The sequence below is a fragment of the Podarcis tiliguerta genome (genome assembly GCF_965153285.1).
Source record: "Podarcis tiliguerta genome assembly, chromosome: 13".
In the NCBI taxonomy this organism is placed as follows: Eukaryota; Metazoa; Chordata; class Lepidosauria; order Squamata; family Lacertidae; genus Podarcis; species Podarcis tiliguerta.
This window is the reverse complement of record NC_139546.1, coordinates 24226600-24247814: the sequence shown is the minus strand read 5'-3', so window position 1 is coordinate 24247814 and position 21215 is coordinate 24226600. Positions and strand designations below refer to the sequence as shown.

General features: G+C 47.0%; 1 protein-coding gene across 1 annotated transcript; it reads left to right on the top strand.

The window, feature by feature from the left end:
* Window positions 1-3295: 3295 nt before the first annotated feature.
* P3H4 (prolyl 3-hydroxylase family member 4 (inactive)) lies at window positions 3296-19638 on the top strand. Its single transcript, XM_083408661.1, is given in 9 exon segments — window positions 3296-3681; window positions 3684-4375; window positions 10543-10692; window positions 12483-12654; window positions 13556-13684; window positions 15101-15246; window positions 16420-16503; window positions 18110-18254; window positions 18764-19638. Coding segments are annotated over 9 exon segments (1704 nt in total). The 5' UTR covers window positions 3296-3515; the 3' UTR covers window positions 18784-19638.
* Window positions 19639-21215: the final 1577 nt, after the last annotated feature.

The window sequence follows — 21215 nt, the reverse complement described above, 5'->3', positions numbered from 1 at the left end:
AAACCCAGTCGGACCAGTTGCCCAAGTTCACTCTGTTTGCTTCATGACTTGACCCTCAGTTTCCCACGAAATTCAATTCCACATACACAAAACCACAACCTTTTTTGTCTGTGTTTGTTCCATTGGCATCCCATAAGACACAGAGGAGGCTGTGGTGTCATTAGGATATACGGTTTACTTATATACAACCTGAGCCTACGATGGAGGAGTTCACAGTAGTAGTAGTAATAATAATAATAATAATAATAATAATAATAATAATATATTATTTATAACCCGCCCATCTGGCTGAGCTTTCCCAGCCACTCTGGGCAGCTCCCAATCGAGTGTTAAAAACAATACAGCATTCAATATTAAAAACTTCCCTAAACAGGGCTGCCTTCAGATGTCTTTTAAAAATAAGATAGCTGCTTATTTCCTTGACATCTGATGGGAGGGCGTTCCACTGGGCGGGTGCCACTACCGAGAAGGCCCTCTGTCTGGTCCCCTGTAACCTCACTTCTCACAGTGAGGGAACCGCCAGAAGGCCCTCGGCGCTGGATCTCAGTGTCCGGGCTGAATGATGGGGGTGGAGACGCTCCTTCAGGTATACAGGACCGAGGCCGTTTAGGGCTTTAAAGGTCTTGAATTGTGCTTGGAAACGTACTGGGAGCCAATGCAGGTCTCTCTTCAACCAGACTCTCCTGCTTGCGGCTTTGCTTCCAGGTCACATTACTGCAAACTCAACTCAGGCTTTGTCCTTCTAACTATCTAAAAGGCGAAGGAGGGGCCCCACCCATTTGTGGCCTTGATGATGTGTTCAATAGTCCAGGTATCTGACAGTCTTCCCACTCAAATCTTCTCTTTACACGTGATTGATGTAAGCATGCGACAATCTACAGGTTTTGTCGGACTGGATGGGTGTTATTTCACTACAAATTAATTAAAATATTCTGGAAAACAAAACCAAGTCAGTGGGACTTACTTCTAAGTAAACCTGCGTAGAACTGGGATGCATATGTTACAAGCGCTCAAGAGTGCTGTGACCTGCGTCTGCAACAAAGGCAGTCAGAGAAGTCGGGATGATTTTAAACCCTCTATAATGGAAGGGCTTCACAAAAGCAATTTAATGCAGGATTTCTGCAGGAGGAGGCAGTGTTTGCAAGGAAAGCTGTTTTGTATTCTGCCTGCCAGATCGTAAATTGGAAAGAATAAGAGACTATTGAAATACGCTCCACCGGGCTGTGGCTTTCAAGCAGGAAGGGGCTAAAAAAACCCTATGCTGCCTACCATACCTTAAAATAAGGGACAGATGGGAGCTCTGTACATCATGCCAGGAACTGCAACCACGCTTTGCCCTCAGACAATACAAACTCTCTGACCTAGTTTTCAAGTTCCTATTAAGAGTACAGCAGAGGACGTCATCCATCTCTTTCCTGGAGTTTAGGATCAGTGCATTTTTCAAACTGACATTTTTTTTCCATCCAGAAACTATTAAAAAGCGAGATCAAGGCAACGCTACAGCCACATATTTGGATGGCTGAAGCAGAAAGCAAAGAAGATGCAATTCACAGACTTTCTCTGGAGGCAGAAAGCCAGTGTGTGTGTGTGTGTGTGTGCGCGTGTCTGTCAGAGGGTTGTGGTTGTTGTTGTTATTTTATACCCTGCCCATCTGGCTGGGTTTGTTAGTAAATCCAACAGGGTTTCCCCAGCCACCCTGGGCGGCTCCCAACAGAATATTAAAAACACGATGTGGTGCCAATATTGTTGGGATGCCAACTCTGCCATAAGCCCCAGCCAGGAGAGCCAGTGGTCAGACATGGTGGTCACCACACCAGATACCCTGACCCAAAGTATTCCAGGTGCTCAAACCTTTGTTAGAATTTGTCCAAACTTCCCCCATCCCCCCGCCAAGCAGTTGTTTGTGGAGCTGTCCATCTTGAATATGGCAGCAGCTTTTTGAGCTCGCAAACAAATTTTTACAACCCCATCCACTGAGCTGGAACAACAGCCTACAGTTTGTAAAAACTTTAAAAGCAGGAAATATGTCTGAAAAACAGCAAATGAAATGATTTTCAATGCACCAAATCTCCTGGCAATAAGAATCCTATTTCCTTCAGGTCCTAGTGCCGGAAAGGCCACGTGCCCCTTTCACAGCAGTTTCCTTTTGAACCAATTTTCTAATGAGCCCCAAATGAAGGTGCTCTTTCTCTCCAGGAAGCTCTCTACAGGCTGTTATGCACCACGGTAATACTTTTTTAGAAATAAAATAAATATGCAAGCGATTGTCACGAACTGGACTGCTTGAGGTGTATCCAGAGGTGTTTGGGGGCAGATATGTTCTGCAACCAAAGGGACGCGGGTGGCGCTGTGGGTTAAAGCCTCAGCACCTAGGACTTGCCGATCGAAAGGTCGGCGGTTCGAATCCCCGTGGCGGGGTGCGCTCCCGTCATTCGGTCCCAGCGCCTGCCAACCTAGCAGTTCGAAAGCACCTTCGGGTGCAAGTAGATAAACAGGGACCGCTTACCAGCGGGAAGGTAAACGGCATTTCCGTGTGCTGCTCTGGTTCGCCAGATGCAGCTTGTCACGCTGGCCATGTGACCCGGAAGTGTCTTCGGACAGCGCTGGCCCCCGGCCTCTTAAGTGAGATGGGCGCACAACCCTAGAGTCTGGCAAGACTGGCCCAAACGGGCAGGGGTACCTTTACCTTTTTTTATGTTCTGCAACACATCATGGATCAATCATAGTGCATTAGTTGCAGATGTATATTAATGTATTATTATTATTATTATTATTATTATTATTATTATTATTATACCACCCACACATCATTCTGCTTTTATTAGTTGCTGTGTCTGTGGTGCAGAAGAGCACTAGGTCCAGTTTACTGGTGCAGCCTGGATTTGCAATTGAATCCCACCTGCAAAACTGCCACAGTCTGGAAGCACCTGGCTTGCCTATGGGGTGCAGTGGAGGCTGGTCAATTGTGCAAAAAGGGGCACTGCCCCACCAATCCCAGGGCAGATCCACACCATACATTGAAAGTGCATTCGGTGTGCCTGAAATCCTGGGAACTGTAGTTTCCCCCTCACAGAGCTGCTACCATTTTGTTTACATATATGTCGCCCATCTGACTGGGTTTTCCCCAGCCACTCTGGGCAGCTTCCAGCAAAACATAAAAACACAATAAAACATCAAACATTAAAAACTTCCCTATACAGGGCTTCCTACAGGGCTTCTCAAAGTCATATAGTTCTTTATCTGTTTGTAGGCCTCTTCCTTTAGACTTTGGGTTGACAACATTGCTGTTGACCTGCTTTCCTCTGACTGTTTTTAGCTTGCTTGTTGTGTTAGGCTGTAATGTAACTTTGCGTTGCATTTCTTTTTTGTCATTCATACACATTGTTCTGAATGGATTGGGGTACAAATATGATCTATCGATCCGTCATGAATGATGCCAGCAGCAAGATAGGTCTTGGGAGAAGAGAACCTTGGTCTCTCCCACAACAAGCAACGTCAACTCGGTAGCTTCTGGGATGCCTCAGTTCAGGTCGCGGGACCGTATAGTGTTGATCAGCCTCACTTTTTCCAGAACTCCAGCCCTACTCATGGAGTCAGAGGAAGAAACTGGTGGGCGGAGCCCCCAACTTATCCCGGGCGCGCTAAGACCCTGCGGAATCCGCCTGGGCTGTCCCGCGCCGCCTTCCTTCCTTCCCCCTGCTTCCCGGAGACTCCCGATGGGCCTCCAAGCGGCTGGGCAGCAGCTCTCGAGCACCGAGCCGCCGGCTGCTTGGGCGGCATGGAGCGGCGAAGCCGGGGGCTCCTGCTGGCTTTCGTGCTCCTGGCCACGGCGGCGCCTGAAGGCGGCGCGCAGTATGAGAAGTACAGCTTCCGCGGCTTCCCCGAAGCCGAGCTGATGCCTCTGCAGAGCGCCTACGCTTACGCGCTGGAGCAGTACGAGGCCGAGAACTGGCGGGAGAGCGTCCGCTACCTGGAGGCGAGCCTGCGCCTCCATCGCCTGCTCCGGGACAGCGAGGCGCACTGCCACAAGGAGTGCGCCGCCAGCGAGAAGTTTGGAGAGGGTGCCGTTTTTGGAGAGCCTGCAGAGGGCGTCCAGGGCGCCCCGGCGCATGGAGAAGACGCGAAAGGCGCCGCTGCCGCTGCGCTCGGCGAGGGCGCACGGCCGGGCGCGGAGTTTGGAGAGCCGGCCGGGGGCGCGGCGGATGAGTGGCGCCGGGAAATGGAGCTTTTCGGGCTCGTCCTGCAGCGCGCCTCGTGCCTGCGGAGGTGCAAGCGCAGCCTGCCCGCCTTCCAGCTCAGCTACCCGCCGGCAGACACCCTGCGCGACTTCCAGCGCCGCACCCCTTACCAGTACCTGCACTACGCGCTCTTCAAGGTGAGCAAATGGGGAGCGCGCGCAGGGGGGCGTCTCGAGGCTTCTTCGGAAACCATGTCAATTAATTGCGGTTCAGTCAAAATATTAGTTAATTAAAATCACTTCTAAACCGCTGTATATAGAACAACTTCTAAGCGACATACAAAAATAATATTCAAAGCATATGGTAGACAGACTGGGTAGCTCAGTTGGTTTGGGCACAGGGCTGATAATGCGATGGTTGCAGGTTCGATCCTCCCCTATGGAATAGCTGTATATTCCTGCATTGCAAAGGGTTGGACTCACTAGATGATGCCCAAGATCCAAGATCTAAATATTGTAAGCCATGGGTAGGCAAACTAGGGGCCGGTTCCGGCCCAATTGCCTTCTAAATCAGGCCCACGGACGGTCCGGGAATCAGCATGTTTTTACATGAGCAGAATGTGTCCTTTTATTTAAAATGCATCTCTGGGTTATTTGTGCGGCATAGGAATTCATTCATTTTATTTTTTCAAAACAAAGTCCGGCCCCCCACAAGGTCTGAGGGACAGTGGACCGGCCCCCTGTTGAAAAAGTTTGCTGACCCCTGTTGTAAGTGTGGTAAGAAGTATTGATGGTCCCCAGAGGTGGTTGACTGTCCGGTGTGTTTTCGTAAAAGCAGAGGCAGGACATCTGTTTTCAGTGGGCAGATCTTACCCCTGAAATACAGGAAAGAAGAACTGATTGGAATAGTCCTGAGATGAAACAATGCGCCTTTCTTTCCCTGTTGGCTACAGAGAGTTCCCAACCATCAGATATTAGGCAGAAAAAGTTTCTGGACAAAGTTTCTTTCCAGATGTGGGTTTTCACATCTCTTCCTCTGGAGACAATGAATTTCTTTAAAAGATGCCACCACTGAGGATCTAAGGGCTTTCTTAGTACTCAGTTCCCAGAACCCCTTCAATATTTCTAAGAGCAAAATAAGCTCCTGTTTGGCCTCCAGGTTTGCACCAGCTAATGTTTCCAGAGCTTCTTCGGATCTGGGGTTGAAAGTGACCAGTAGAAAACATCCAAGGCGTGTTACTTCTGCTGGCCCCTTCAATGCACATCAGGGGACCTTATCTATGGGTTGCTTCTCATATTATGGCCTTCCTTCCCACGCTCCAACCAATTGAGCTATCCAGCTTTCAGGGAAGGTGCTTTCTGCTCTGCAAAGATACGGAATCCTGCATGTGGAAAGGTTAGTGTGTCAAGGAACTATAGCCAGTTCCTGTCCCCTGAATGAAAAACCCACTTGTGTGATTTGTTCATGTAAATTCCCCTCCCAGAGCACCACACTTCATGATCTTCGCAGGCTATGATTCCTCGACACGTGTACACACACTGCCAAATGAATGATCATTATGTGTTATAACGAAACAGTACAGGCTCACAGTACAGTGGTACCTTGGTTCCCGAACGGCTTAGTGGTTTAGCAAATCAGCTCCCGAACACTGCAAACCCAGAAGTAGGTGTTCTGGTTTGCAAACGTTTTTCGGAAGCCAAACCTCCAACTTGCGCTTGAATGCAGGAAGCTCCTGCAGCCAATCAGAAGCCGCGCCTTGGTTTTTGAACCATTTCAGGAGTCGAACAGACTCCTGGAACAGATTAAGTTCGAGAACCAAGGTACCGCTGTACAGTATTTCTAATATGGAAGTTCAAGATGTGTGCTGTTTTCCTCTGAAGACATTCCTTTGCTTGGGGCCCTTTGAGCAAGTCAAGAGCGGGAGACAGACCTGCCTCAAGCAAGCCCCCCCCCCCCAGCCCCACTGCTCTCAGCACTCCCAAGTCATCCTTCGTTCAAATTTCACATGTATCCCGTTCAAAGCCCCTGTCACTTGGTATTAGCGTGAAAAAGTCACCTCCCCTGACAGCCTTCCATTTGGGAGGCTTCGCAACAGCCTCCGACGTGACAATCTGCAGATGAGGAGTTTGTGCTCATTCCTATGTGCTTTCCGTGCTGGGATTTTTGTGAACTGTTGAACAGTGTGCTGAGTGCATCTTATTCCCCGTCCCTGCCTTTCTGAAAGGTGCTACATTGACAGTGAGGAAACTGTTCACTTCCTCCTTTGCTTTGCCTCTTTTTCCTCCCCCCCCCTTTCCCTTTTAAGTAGCTTAATCCAGACAGCCTGGCTCTTTAAATCTGGGCCTCCAGGAGGAGCATTAGATGAGCAAAGCAGTGCCTTTTGCCAGCAGCTTCTGGTCTCTCCTCCCCTTCTCTTTCTCCCCCCACCCTGCAAATCTCCTTCACCAATGAGGTAGCCTCCCCTGGCTTTCCTGGACCAGAGGCATTTCAGATGCCACGTCCCACAGCTTTCAGACTCCTAGAGGAGGTGGACACAGTTTGCCGGGAGATGATCAGATTCACTTCTGATCTTCCCTGGACTTCTTGTTCCTTGGCTGTCTCTCTTGGTGGAGTTTCCAGGCTGTTTAACCCTTTGTCTGTGTACCAAAGTGATGCTGGGAAAGCGGCTAGACTTTTGGGAAGATGCCAGATTTTGGTGTACTTTTGGGCCTGGAGGTGTGCTCTGCAATGTACATCACATGATCTAGAGCAAGGGTCGGTAAACTTTTTCAGCAGGGGGCCGATACACTCTCCTTCAGACCTTGTGGGGGGCCAGACTATATTTTTTATATAAAGTGGTATAGAAAATCATCATTATCATCATCATCACAATGCAAAAAAGGTGCCTAGGCATTTTGCTGTGGCGACTGCAACATAGGTTTAATTATTTTTTAAATGATTTTTATTTGGTTTTACAAATTCATTCACACAACTGAAATTCTTGCGGATATTAAAATTAAAACAAGATTCTTCCGAATCTTAGGACTTCCCCCCTCCATTCCATGGGTTCTTTCAATACCTTTGTCAACTGCATATTATAAATTCATCCAAATTACATTCCCCCATAGACTTTGTAACACTGAAAGGGTTATTTAAAGCCTGCCAAAGAGTTAAAGTGTTTACAGTGTTCTTTTAAATACAATCTATATTTGTCCCATTCTCTGTTGAAGTTTCAATCCTCCTGATTTCTGATTTTCCCTTTCAGTCTTGCCTTCTCTTCATAGTCCATTAATTTCATCTGCCGGTCCACCTTCATAGGCATCTTGTAATCTTTCCAACTCTAGGCAAGCAGCATCCTTGCAGCTCTAGTAGTGTACATAAACAGTCTTTTCAATTCCTTCGAAAGAACCGAAGGAACGCAACCTAGGTTTAAGGTGCCATTTGGCCATTACAGTGGTACCTCGCAAGACGAATGCCTCGCAAGACGAAAGAGTTTTTTGTTTTCTGAGTTGCTTCGCAAGACAAATTTCCCTATGGGCTTGCTTCGCAAGATGAAAACGTCTTGCGCCTTTTTCTTAAAACTGTCAATGCATTCCTATGGGAAACCGTCAATGCATTTCCTATGGGAAACCGTGCTTCGCAGGACGAAAAATTCACAAGACGAAAAAACTCGCAGAACGAATTAATTTCATCTTGCGAGGCACCACTGTAGCTTATATATCTGAGTTTCTAGCACTGCTCTCGCCTTTTTGCTGCTGACCTTTGGGAAGGACTGTAGCTCAGTGATAGAGATTTGCATGCAGAAGGTCCTGGGTTCCGTTTCTGGCATCTCGAGGTGGGACCTCCTACACGCATAGCTGATGCTCTGCCTTTCGCCCACGACCCTTCTGATTCAAATTAAGCCCCTTCTGCTGTCCACCCGCAAAGGGTATTCAGACGCCCCGTGGAGAGGAAACGTTGGAAGAGGTCTGTTGGAAGGGCAGGGTCCTGTGGGTGGGGCCCCTTCTCCATTGTATTCCCGGCCTCATTGCCAGTACAGTCGTACCTTGGAAGTCAAACGGAATCCATTCTGGAAGTCTGTTCAACTTCCGGAACGTTTGGAAACCAAAGCGCGGCTTCTGATTGGCTGCAGGAAGCTCCCGCAGCCAATCGGAAGCCCCGTAGGACGTTTGGCTTCCAAAATTAGTTCGTGAACCGGAACAGTCACTTCCGGGTTTGCAGCGTTCAGGAGACAAAACGTTTGAGAACTAAGCTGTTTGAAAACCAAGTTACGGCGGTATTGTCAAGAAGTCCATGCAGCCGCAAATGGGACTTTTAAAAACCAGGTCATATATGGCCTTTGTAAAGTCAGGTTCACTACTATTGGAAAGAACTTAGGTTTTTAATACTTTCCTTTTAAAAAAAAGAAAAGAAAGAAAAAGGTTTTGAAAATCTGCATGTCTCTTCCCGGTGCCACCAAATGGCCTGGAGAAGAATCCAAGAAAACCAGCAGAGATAGTAGGTTTTCCCTGTGCTTTTCTGCACCCTGAATACAGTAGCTCCTTTCTTCCGTCTGGAACAGATGAGATGTTCCCAGTGGTCAGCCTTCCTTCCCACGTCACCATCCTGGCATTTGACACCATGATGAGAACAGCAGACATGAATGGGAGTTAGTGGAACTTTTCAGATGAGAGAGAGAGAATGCAACTGTTGGTGGCAAATGTGTTTTTTAACTTCAAGTGTTGGCACTGGATGGCAGCATGGCAGTTCTGTGCTGCTGACTCAGGGGCTTTTAGTTTAATGGGTATGGAAGATTGTAGGGATTGCTTTCCTCTGAGCACATAGGTATGCAAGCCATTATCTCTTTTTCTGTAACTTATTTTTTTATGTTGTGTCTCAGGTTTCACCGTCCTTTTATTTGCCTGCATGATCTCAGAGGGGACACTTTCGTTCCAGATAATGGCTCTGCTATGTGATCACACTCCATTAGTATTTCATGAAGAGCATAACATTCTTTCTTCTTTTTCCCCCCTCTTCCCCTGCCCAAGAAGAAAAGAGCCCATTTCTAGGCTGTAAGATGCAAACCAAGCCATTGCTTGGTACAGGTGTACCTCATCTCCCAAACACCTTGGGAGTCGAATGTTCTGGCTCCCGAATGCCACAAACCCGGAAGTGAGTGTTCCGGTTTTCTAACGTTCTTTTGGAAGCCAAACATCTAACGGGGTTTCCGCTGCTTCCAGAAGCTGCACTTTGATTTCCGAATGTTTCAGAAGTCAAATGGGCTTCCAGAACAGATTCTGTTCAATTTCCGAGGTACGACTGACTATATTTGCTTCTAGACCAAAAACAGCCTGATCTCCCCTTCAGAAAGTAATGGAGTAATGAAGCTAGCAACAATATTTTGTATGGAAAAAATAAAAAGGGGACCAATTGTTTCAAAAACATTTAGGTAAATTTCAGAAAAATAAGGATCTGGGGCAATGCAATCCCACAAGTGCACACATAATCCCTTACAGTCTGTGCTTGTTTCAAAGAGGGTGCAAACTGCGTAATATTTAGTGAAAATTTTCAAAAGTTTGTTCCAGTCCCTAGTCTTAAGAACCACAATTGCCTTTGCATAGGTCATGCCAGCAGGGACTAATGGGAGCTGGAATCCAATAACATCTGGAGGGCCTTAAACCAGATGTCTTCAGGTGGTAGGTTAGCACCTCTCGCTGAATGACGACCTGGTCTAATCCTGATCGCAACAACAGCATTTTATCTTTTAAGATCATCTTTATTGATTTTATGATTACATATTATACATATACACCTTACTTTACATTTACATTTACTCCTAAGAGTTGACTTCCCTCCTTCCTTCTTCTGGCTTTTTTTATGTCGTCTCTAAATTTTTCGCATTGTCTTTATCGATTTTGTATATTGTTCTTCTTTCAACTTTATCCGTACAGTGTCAATATACAAATAAATCTTTCTGTATATACACGTCTTGTTGTTTGTCTATATTCATTTACAGATACAATTAGTTACCTTGATTGTATTTTACATTTTAATTCATATTGTCATTTAGCATCCAATAAAGTTTCTTTTAATTTCCCGTTATGATATTTATTTCCATTCTACTGATTTCACTATTTCACCTTATCCTATGTATAACATAAATTTTTCCCATTCTTTTTGGAATGTTTCATCGCCCTCTTGTTGAATTGGAAACAACAACAATTGCCAACAGTAGAAGAGTGGCAGTACAAGGTCATGGAATATGCGGGAATAGCCAAATTAAACAGCAGCATTGCCATATATGGTAAAATAAATTTGGAAGTGGACCCACCAAATGCAGGTTAGGGCCCTGGGTCTGGAAAGCGTGAAACCCTCTTCTTGAACTACTTTCCCTTGTTTTCCCTAGGCAAATAAGATTGAAAAAGCTGTGTCGGCTGCTCATACATTCCTGCAGAAGAACCCCAAGCACGAGATGACCCAAAAGTACATGAACTATTACAAAACGATGGTCGATGTGGACGAGTACCTCATAGACTTGGAAGCACAGCCCTATGAGGTGAATGGAGCAAGGGAGGTTTTCAGGGGTGGCTGGGGAAAGAGGGAGCTTATTTCCTGGAGCGGGACCACAGTCGGAAGCCTTATAGGAGAGCTCCGAAAGGCTCCTGGACTCCAGCTGCCATCATCCCTGGCCATTGGGCACGCTGGCTGGGGCTGATGGGAATTGGAGTTCCAACAACATCCAGAAGGCCTCTTATTTCCCATCCATGCCTTCAAGGCCTTGGATGTACACAGGGGCAAAGAATCAAGTGTTTCTGTCGCAGGCGAAAGGTGTCCATTGTTATGGAGGTTGGGCCTGCTGGTTTCTGCAAGTCTCTGTGGGCCAAAAAGAAGGCTGAACCAATCTGTAGTGCTTATCTGGCTGGAAAATGAGCAAAATAGGGAGCTGGATAGAGTTGGATGTGTAAAGAACAAAGAGAACATTTTCCCTCCTCCCACAAGTGGCAGAAGTGCAGGAGGGCAATTTTATATTGGAGAATGATGGTTCATTCAATAAATGGATTCCTCTCCCAGCTTAATATGATAGTGGACTTGAGTGCATTTATTCAGTTTTGTCAAAAACTGTGTTTTTGACGAAACTGTGTTGCATACAAAGTCAAGTTCTTATCTATCTACAGTCTCTGTCCTTACATTGGCTAGAATCTATGTCGTTTTCTGAAACTTTGAAAAGTAACCATGGACCAAGTAAGCTTGAGTTAATAAGGGCAATTTGGGGAAAGCACTACATAAGGTGCTTAAATGTCAGGGTACTTTTTGAGGAACCCAGAAAACTAACTCTGAGAAGTTAGAATCCAATGAACATCTGGGATCTAGAAGGCACCATGAACCCCCTTTGCATGTTGCAGTGGTGCCTCGCAAGACGAAAAGAATCTGTTCCTTGAGTCTCTTCATCTAGCGGTTTTTTCGTCTTGCGAAGCAACCCTATTAGCGGATTAGCGCTATTAGCGGTTTAGCGGCTATTAGTGGCTATTAAAGGCTTAAGGGATTAGCGGATTAGCTGCTAAAAGGCTATTAGCAGCTTAGTGCCTTAGAAAAAGGGGGTGGGGAGCGAAAAAAAATCACAGGAACTCGCAAGACATTTTCGTCTTGCGAAGCAAGCACATAGGAAAATCGTTTTGCGAAGCACCTCCAAAACGGAAAACCCTTTCGTCTAGCGGGTTTTCCGTCTTGCGAGGCATTTGTCTTGCAGGGCACCACTGTATTTCCATGTGGAGGCAAAAATGTTTGAAGGGGGCTCAGGGTTGCCAACCCCCAACTACCAAAAGAGCCTCCTCTGTTGATTTTAACACCTGAGAGGCTCTGTGAGGAAGAAGGTATTTGGGATCTACGTCATTTAGGGCTCTAAAATACTAATGTGAGCACATTGAATGGGCCCAGAAACAAACGGACAACCAACTCACCATTTTTAAAACAGGCTACATTGTTGGGCCGTTGTTGGTTTTAGTTTTGTTACCGAATTTCAATAATTGGGGGCTGGCTGGCTGTTTTCTTGTTTGCCGCTTGTTTATCTATTTGCTGTGTTCTGTATGCTGCAAAGCCCTTCAAAACGCCTCATAGGAAATGCTTTGTGAAGGAATAAAGAATCATAATATATATGTATGTTTTTATCTTTTACCTTGGAAGGCCTTTGGACTTAAACAATGACAGCCTAAACATATTTTAAATTAAGAGAAGAAAAAGAAGGCTCAATGGGGCTTCACCCTTTTATGGCCATTCCTTGCTAAATTCCAGGTCTGTGGGCTTCTTTGTTCAACCTGACCTGCCAGTCTCCCTCCTCCCTGTTTTCAGACTGTTTTTGTGCGAGCCGTGAAACTTTACAACGCTGGAGATTTCCGGAGCAGCATTGCCGACATGGAGCACGCCCTGTCTCAGTACTACAAGACCTACGAGAACTGCTTGACTGGCTGTGAAGGCAGCTACGAACTCCGTGAATTTAAGGATTTCTACCCCGCCATTGCAGGTGAGGGCACCAGGGAAGGGGCAGCCATTAAAGGTAAGGGCAGTGATGGCTGCCATCACAACAAAGGAAGGTCACTGAGGGAAGGTCAGCTCAGGTAGGCATGGCAGTCTGTCCTTGTTCTATTCTGAGCTCTCATTAGCCTGGTGGTTGTTTCTGGTGGCACCCAGTGTGGTGCTGTGGTCTAAACCACTGAGCCCCTTGGGCTTGCTGATCAGAAGGTCGGCGGTTCAAATCCCCGCATTGGGTTCAGCTCCCGTTGCTCTGTGCCAGCTCCTGCCAACCTAGCAATTCGAAAGCACACCAGTGCAAGTAGATAAATAGGTACTGCGGTGGGAGGAAGGTAAACGGCATTTCCATGCACTCTGGTTTCTGTCATGGTGTTCTGTTGCACCAGAAGCTGTTTAGTCATGCCGGCCACATGACCCGGAAAGCTCTGTGGACAAACGCCGGCTCCCTCGGCCTGAAAGTGAGATGAGTGCCGCAACCCCATAGTCACCGTTGGCTGGACTTAACCATACAGGGGTCCTTTTACAGGCATCCACAAACTTATGTGTGATTATTCATTCTTGTCATGGTAAACTATGACTTGGTCCAAGGTCTCAACTTGGCTCACTCATTTGAGAGAGCTAAATGGGAGCCAAACCCAGACATATCCAAGGAAAGTAGAAACTGTGGGGTTAGGTATGAGGAAGTATACCTGGGCTTCCGGAAAAGTGGGGAGGCTGTTACAGCTGCATACATTTTGCCCGTTGAGCAAATTAAAAGTTAGCTGCAGAAGACAATTCCATAAATGGTTACAAAAGGTGATAAAATCTCTGAAGCTTCCTAGCTACCTGGCAACCATCAGTTGATATATATGTTTAACCTTGTGGATTCCTTCCTCTACCCACCCACCCTCCAGATCACTTTGTCGATGTCCTGCAGTGCAAAGTAGACTGCGAAACCAACTTGATCCCAAATGTAGGCGGCTACTTTGTGGAGAAGTTTGTGGCCACGATGTATCACTACCTTCAGTTTGCGTACTACAAGTGTGAGTCCTCAGGGTGGGGAGGAATGTTGCTTCAGGGAGGGTCGGTCGGGTAACTAGCAGATTGTTGTGGAATTCTCTAGTTTAGGATCTGGCCAGCATTCCCTCTTCTCCCCGCCCCTATCCCAGGGTAGAGGTTTCTTGTCCTGTGCCCCACACGCTCCATTTCAATCTGCGGAACTGGCACTGTTCCAAGTACCAAAATGCTTATTCTGCACTTGTAAGTAATCAATCTTTTCAGTGTGGCAGCACCTACACTTTGGAACTCCCTGCCACTTGACACCTTCGCTGTGCCTTAGATGTTGACATGTGTGTTTCATTTTTATTTTTTTTTACTGTTAATTAAGCTTATCTTTAAATGTATTTTTTTTAAAAATATATTTTTAAAACCTGGCTTTTATTTTTTAAGTGATTTTTCCATCAAAACAAAAGCAACAAGAAACAATCAAGAAAATATTTTCACCCACGTTAAATACGTATATGGGAATTTCTTCTGTTGCATTAACTGGCTTTTTATTATTGTAATCTTTCTTGTAAGCCGCTTAGAGGCTTTACTGGAATCAAGCAGTATATTTTTTTAAAAAAAAATATTAAAGGAAAAACAAAAAAATCACCCAAGCCGCAGAATGCCACCAGTATAACAGAAGATAAAAATAGTCCACCAGGTTTATCAAATTCCTAACATCTTAAGAGAATTAAGGTTTCCTATTTTTCCGCTCGTTATGGCATCCCAACCTCTCTGATGTTTTTGCAATTCCCAGAGTGGTTTGACAGTCGATTCCTTTATCCGTGGAACACTGGAATGTGTAGTTCTGCGATAGAAATAGGTTCTCCTGACAGCTCCCAGCACCATTAACAAACTCCAGTTCCCAGAATGCTTTGGCTGCTAAAGTGGTATAATAGTGCTTTAAATGTATGTTGCAGTTATATCCACAGTTGCATCTAGGTGACATCATAGACTGAGATGGTGCTGGGGGCGGGATTAGAACACCCAGAGTAACATTGGGTAGGGCCAGCTGGGGCTAAAATTACTTTGGGGGCTAGATCTGGCTCACAACATGCCAGCTGGCCTAGAGGACATTTTTATCCCTGTCTTTCTCTTCTCCCTCACCCCTTTACCTCGCTCCCAAATGATGTGTATGTTACATTATGACTTATTTATTAACTGCATTTTGGGCCAACCCCCCCCCAAAGACGTGACCAGCACATTTCTGCAAAACAACACAAACCAATCGAAAGAATATAAAATAGCAAAATCGCCAAATGTTGCCCATCAGTCATCCTTGATATGAAGGTGGAAGCTGTGTTCATGCTCTCACCAACAGACAATGGGTGAATGAAGTCCCACTAATTTGGTCTCTCTCTCTCTCTCTCTCCCTCTCTCCCTCTTTCCCTCTTTCCCTCTCTCCCTCTGCACAGTGAATGATATCAAGAATGCCGTGCAGAGTGTGGCCAGCTATATGCTCTTTGACCCTGGGGATGAGGTCATGCAGCAGAATCTGGTCTATTACCGCTTCTATCGGGAGCGCTGGCACCTGGAGGAAGACGACTTCAACCCACGGCCGGTAAGGGCATGACTAGGGGGCTGGCTGAAGGAGTGGCCTATTGCTGCAAAACCAAATGCACCGTATTTTTCGCTCTATAAGACGCACCAGACCATAAGACGCACCTAGTTTTTGGAGGAAAACAAGAAAAAAAATATTCTGAATCCTAGAAGCCAGAACAGCAAGAGGGATCTGGCATATTGGATAGCCTCTTGCTGTCCTGGCTTCTGGGATAGCGGCGCGCAGCCTCTCCCGGGCAGCGGGATGAAGGCTTCCCCTGCCTAGAAGAGACTGTGCGCAGCTAAGGCAGAAGGCTCCCCCAAGAGCCGTGCTCCCTTTAAAGAGCACACGGAGCGTGTGTGTGGCTCTTGGGGGCTTTTCCCCGAGGAGGGAGAAGGGACTGACAGGCTGCCCTTCTCCCTCCTCGGGGAAAAGCCCCCAAGAGCCGCACACACGCTCCATGCGGCTCTTTAAAGGGAGTGCTGAGTAGAGCCTCCCGCCTGCATTCACTCCATAAGACACACACACATTTCCCCTTACTTTTTAGGAGGGGAAAAGTGCATCTTAGGGAGCGAAAAGTACGGTACATTAAGTTTCCAACATCCCTTGGCGTTAAAAATACAGAGTGGTTGAGGCAACCCAGCCAGATGGGCGGGGTATAAATGATAAAATTATGATTCTATATTAAATTAGAAATTGTGCAACCTACTGTGCAGAGCAGCTCATTGAACATTCTGACGCACATTCTGCCCATTTTTTTCTGCTTCCTCTTGTCACGGGGAGGGCCAAAGATCAGCCCCATGGCCACTGGAAACCTCGCAAGCCCCTTTGGAGATTTCAGCAGCTGTTGGCTCCAGACTTTCAAGTCATTCGGTCTTGAAGCTTCCTTCCTTTTAAAATGAAAGCTAAGATCCGGGCTTCTGTGCTCAGATGTGCAGTGCCCAGAGCTGAATTAACAGAGCGGCTGGGAAAGTGTTTTCATACTTAGAATTGTAGAGTTGGATGGGAACCCCTTCCAGCGCAGGAATCTTTTCCCCAGAGTCGGACTCGAACCCACAGCCCTGAGATCTCGTGCTCTGCCTATGGAACTTATCTCCTTGGTGGGCAAAGCCTCTTGTCAGGTAGCTGAAGGGGGAAGGGGCCTCCCTTCCCACCCTACCATCCGACGACGACTGACTTCTGTCTCATTCACAGGAGGCCTTGCGCTACCACAACCAGACATCTGCGCAGAAGAAGCTCTTGGAGTTTGCCAGGCAGTATCTCCAGCCAGATGATGAGGTGAGAGGCCACGAGGCCAGAGGCAGGATGACATGGCAGCTGCCAGAATGCTTTATGAGAGAGGCCCAAGCTCATATCCTAGCTTCCTGGGTGGCTTGGGGCCAGAAACACACACACACACGCTTGGTCTCCCTCTAATGTGAACCCAGGGATGGGCTACCTCCAGCCCTCAGGGCCTTCCCATTTTACCCTCCAGGCTGTTTTGACCAAGCCACACCTACCTGTCAGATGCGAGAGGCAGGTAAAGGCTGGGTCAAAAAGTTAGCTGCAGGAACCGCCGATCAACTGACCTAACCTACGCCACAGGGAGAGCAGCGGGGATAGGAAGGCGATAGGCCAGGCATTCCTGAGCTACGGTTTGCAGACCACTAGGGGCCCATGAGCTTCATTCAGGCAGTCTCTTAAAAATACAATTAAATGTGGTTTCAAATCATGCAGACTCTAGCCCAGCACTTTACAGTTAAATAAAATATGAAATAAAAGCAGGCATTCAATTATCTTGTTCCAAAACAGGAGAGGGCATAGCAAAAACAAATCCTGCGGCACCAGCAAAGTTTGCAGATTTATTGTGGTAATAGTCCTATCAGATCTACCAAGGTGTTGGATATTATTTACACGTGGGAATATACATATAAAACTAATGTGGCCTGCAGCAGAATGTCGTAGTGTGAAGTACCGTTCAGGAAGACAGCCATGCCTTTTCTAACTTATTCCCTTTCTCCTCCTTCTCTTCTTCTCTCTCACACACAAATTCTCCATGTTTCTTCTAACTGGGGTTTTCCAAAGACAGCTGACACCTCTCTTGCGGCTTGATGGCCACCTGAGTATCAGCACTTGGAGAATGCGTTCACTATTAGCATAAAGGAGACAGACGCAATCATGATTTCACTGCCCGAGCATCCAGAGAAGCCGACTCCTTTTGAGTTCCTTTGAGTCTTGCTCATCTCACAAACATCTGTAAACGATCTTAGGTGGTTTATGGAGTTCTTACTTTACATATAGGAAATGCTAGGAACATCGTTTTGTTTTCTAATTGATTATAGCTTGGTAAGAGGCTACCTTTTTTTCTAAAAAAAAAGAAAGGAAAAGGTTGGCAACCTTGATTCGTAGATAATGTTTTGCTGTAAATATATCACACCACTCGCCTATACAGTGGTACCTCGGAAGTCGAATGGAATCTGTTCCGGAAGTCCTTTTGACTTCCAAAACTTTCGGAAACAAAGGCGTGGCTTCTGATTGGCTGCAGAAGTCCTGTCAGCCGTTCGGGTTCCAAAGAACGTTCGCAAACCGGAACACTCACTTCTGGGTTTGTGGCGTTTGGGAGCCAAAACGTTCAACCCGCAAGGCGTTTGGGATCCAAGGTACGACTGTACTAGGAGGAGTCAGCTCAGTTCCAATCGACCTCCACCTTGCCACAGCTTCTGAGATTACATCAGGCATTATCCATGTGATTTGAAGACTCTTTGACAGTCATATGGACTGGAAACTTGGTAATCTTTTGATACAGGATTCTACGCCCAGTTTCCCCGTTCTGTGGAAGCAGCACACACTCTGCCCTCTCAAACTGTTCTGCTTTTGTGTGACATGTTCTCCTTTCCTCCCTCAGGCAGAGGTGAGCGATGGTGAGGAGAGAGCGAAGGATCCAGCTTTGCCATCGGATGCCGAGTTTGAGGGCATGGGTGACTACGAAGAAGGGTTTTTGTCCCAGTGGTGGCAGGAGCCGAAATCGAAAGGCGACAAGGCCGACCAAGGTTATTAATAGCAACGTTGAAAGGCTGGACCTTTCTCCCTACTGTGTGGCTTGGTCCTGTGTCCACACTCCTACCCTCCCTCCTGGATTCCTTCACACCCCTTCCTGTTTGCCATTGCGCCCCCCCCTCTGTGTCTCCAATGTGCCGCCTCTGCTCCCATCCATGTGTGTCTGTCCAGCCGTTCGCCTGCCGACGATGCTAAGCTTGGCTCCGGAGCTCAGGCAGCTCCCAGAAGGCATTGCAAAGAGCATTAGTAGGATAGGAAAGGAGAGAGCTGTCGGGTTTGTGCCGATTCTCCTGCATGCCCCGCCCCTTCCTCTTGCTTCCGAGTTCCGAAGCTGGCAGGTGGACTCTTGTGCATGCTGCATGGATCCTGGAGGGGGCAGCAGTGAGCACGCACATCATGGCATGACTTCACTGGAGAGTGCAAGCAGCATTTTGGCAAGTATTCCTGCACCTGCAAAGGCCGAGGACGGACTCTTTTAACGCACTGTGTTCTTTGTTCACAGAGACAGAGGGGCTCGAATGAGCGGTGTGGTCCCTGCATTCCTCTGTAGGTGAGGGGTGCGTGTTCTGATTCCTTGCGCCCACCAGGGTTGAAGTGGGCTGTCTGGAACCGGCAGATGCGCCCCTGATGGTGTTCCAACAAGATCCCTGCCTTGGGAACCTCACCCTCCTGGCCCTTGTTTAAGATTCTTCCAAGGCTGAGGGTCTTCTGCCTCCTGGTACCTCCTGCATAGAACTTTCCAGTCCACCCCAAACGCAATTGGCTGAGCATGGGGTGCCTCTGAGCCAATCCAAGGTGCTGTTTTTTTCCCCCATGGCACTTCGCTTTAGGAGAGCCCTGCTTCGTAACAAACCTCCATGCAAAAGTGGGAGAGGTGAGCAGCACAGCGTCTGCTTCTGATTTCACCCCAGGCTCTGCCAGTGTGGCCTCAGATATGCTGGGAGCCAGTGACTTTGGCTATTCAGGCAAACACACACACAGACACATGGTAGTGATCTATCCAACTGGTTGTTTTTTTTTTAGTGCCACTGATTTTCCAACGGGACCAAATTTAAGCCATTGACCCTTTCCTCACAGAACATTGGCTCTCTTAAGAACCAGGCTCCCAGCATGCATTGCTCTGTTTTTGCCTGGTACTGACTGTTCAGATGGTGTGCTAGACCTCAGCAGGCTCCGGCTCCCTTCTGACATGGTTCTAAAACAGAGCAATAGGTACGTTCAAATTGGCTTGTCAAGTGCCTTCTGAAACCTCACAGAGTTGCCTTTGTAATGTTGTTGTCAGTTAATTTAATTTGTTTTGTTTTTCCTTGCATTGTACAGATTTCTTTTTGTTATAATTTTAGCTGGATTTTAATAAAATACCTCCCAGTTCTTTTATGACTGTCTTCTGAGCGTGTTGGTTCTTTTTCTTTTTTAAAGACCTATTATCCAAGATCTGCAACCCTTTACCGTCTCACAGCTTAGAAAAGAGCTTCCTCTGTAATTATTTTGTGTGGCAAGGCAGTGGAGGTTTAGGATCAGAGTTTTCCTTCTAGATGGCTCCTTTCCCAGGTTGACGAGCCCCATCTGCCCCTCACTTCCCTCTATGGCACTTGCAGAACCCGCCTTCTTGACTGTTGGACCCACTATTGGTCTAGTCCGCTCAATCCACCAGAGGTGGTCTTCGCATGCAGGTGAAGTCGCTAACTCACCGAAGCTTTGAGACCCATCAGCTACCCTCACCTGGTGGAGTTGGGATGGCTTGGAGGTTGGAGCTGCCATTTTTATTTCCCCTAATGCCCCAGCTGCTGTCTCACTCCAGGGCATTGTGGGAAATTTGAATGGCAATTTTCAGAGCATGGCATCCGCCCAGTGGTGGACTCTGCCAGGGCACTGGGCCATGGCTTAACCCTTGGGTTAAGAACTTAATTTGTTCTGGAGGTCCATTCTTAACCTGAAACTGTTCTTAACCTGAAGCACCACTTTAGCTAATGGGGCCTCCCGCTGCCGCCGCGCCACCGGTGCTACATGATTTCTGTTCTCATCCTGAAGCAAAGTTCTTAACCCGAGGTACTATTTCTGGGTTAGCGGAGTCTGTAACCTGAAGCATATGTAACCCGAGGTACCACTGTATTTGGTTGTGGGCTTTGGGTCAGGTCATGCATGCATGTGTAACAAAGGGTTTGCGTGTTGTTTCAGTAGGAGGGCTCTAAGCATCAATGCTCTGTGCCACAAAAGTGCTCTGTGCCACAAGTGTTGTCAGATATGTTTTGGCTGTAATGGGCAAGGCAAAATAACAGGCCCAGCTTTCTCTTGGAGTGGGGCGGAGACCCCAACAGCCGGAGGAAGAAGGGTGGTTGTGCTTTTCAGAAATTAAAGGATTGTCAGGTTTCATTCAAAAATGGGAAAGGGATAGGACAGGTTTCTGTCTGCTCCTGAATCAGACAGGTATAGCTGTTACCCCATTCACACCCCTGCTGCATCCCCATCAGCTGTTTTAATAGAGCATCTGCCATTGTCTCTGGTGAAACATAATCTTTCAGCTTTCCACCAGGTGGCAGTTTTGAGCTTTGAGCAAACCAGCTCTGGAAGCATTCCTTGTGCGCACTGTTTTTAACAAAACATTTTATTATTGTTATTCCAGTATGTAATGGTGGAGAGATAAACGTTTCTCCACTAGGTATCCGGCAAGTTCGGAGCAAAATGCTCCCCCCGTGATCTTTAGTACAGACTTTTGTGTGAATAGGATGGAATTGCAAGGATTGAGAGAGAGGTTTGTGTGGTTCTTGTTACGAAATATTTGTGCCACCTCTTAAAACCACCCAGCTGTTAGATTAACAGGATCCAGTTTTGCATTTGTGGGTGACCTTCATCTTGAGCACAATAAGGAGTCTCAGACTGTTTGGTGTGAGCCAGGCATATTCTTTATTCAGTGGATAGAACGTTTAAACCAGGGAGTTCTGAGTTCAAATCCT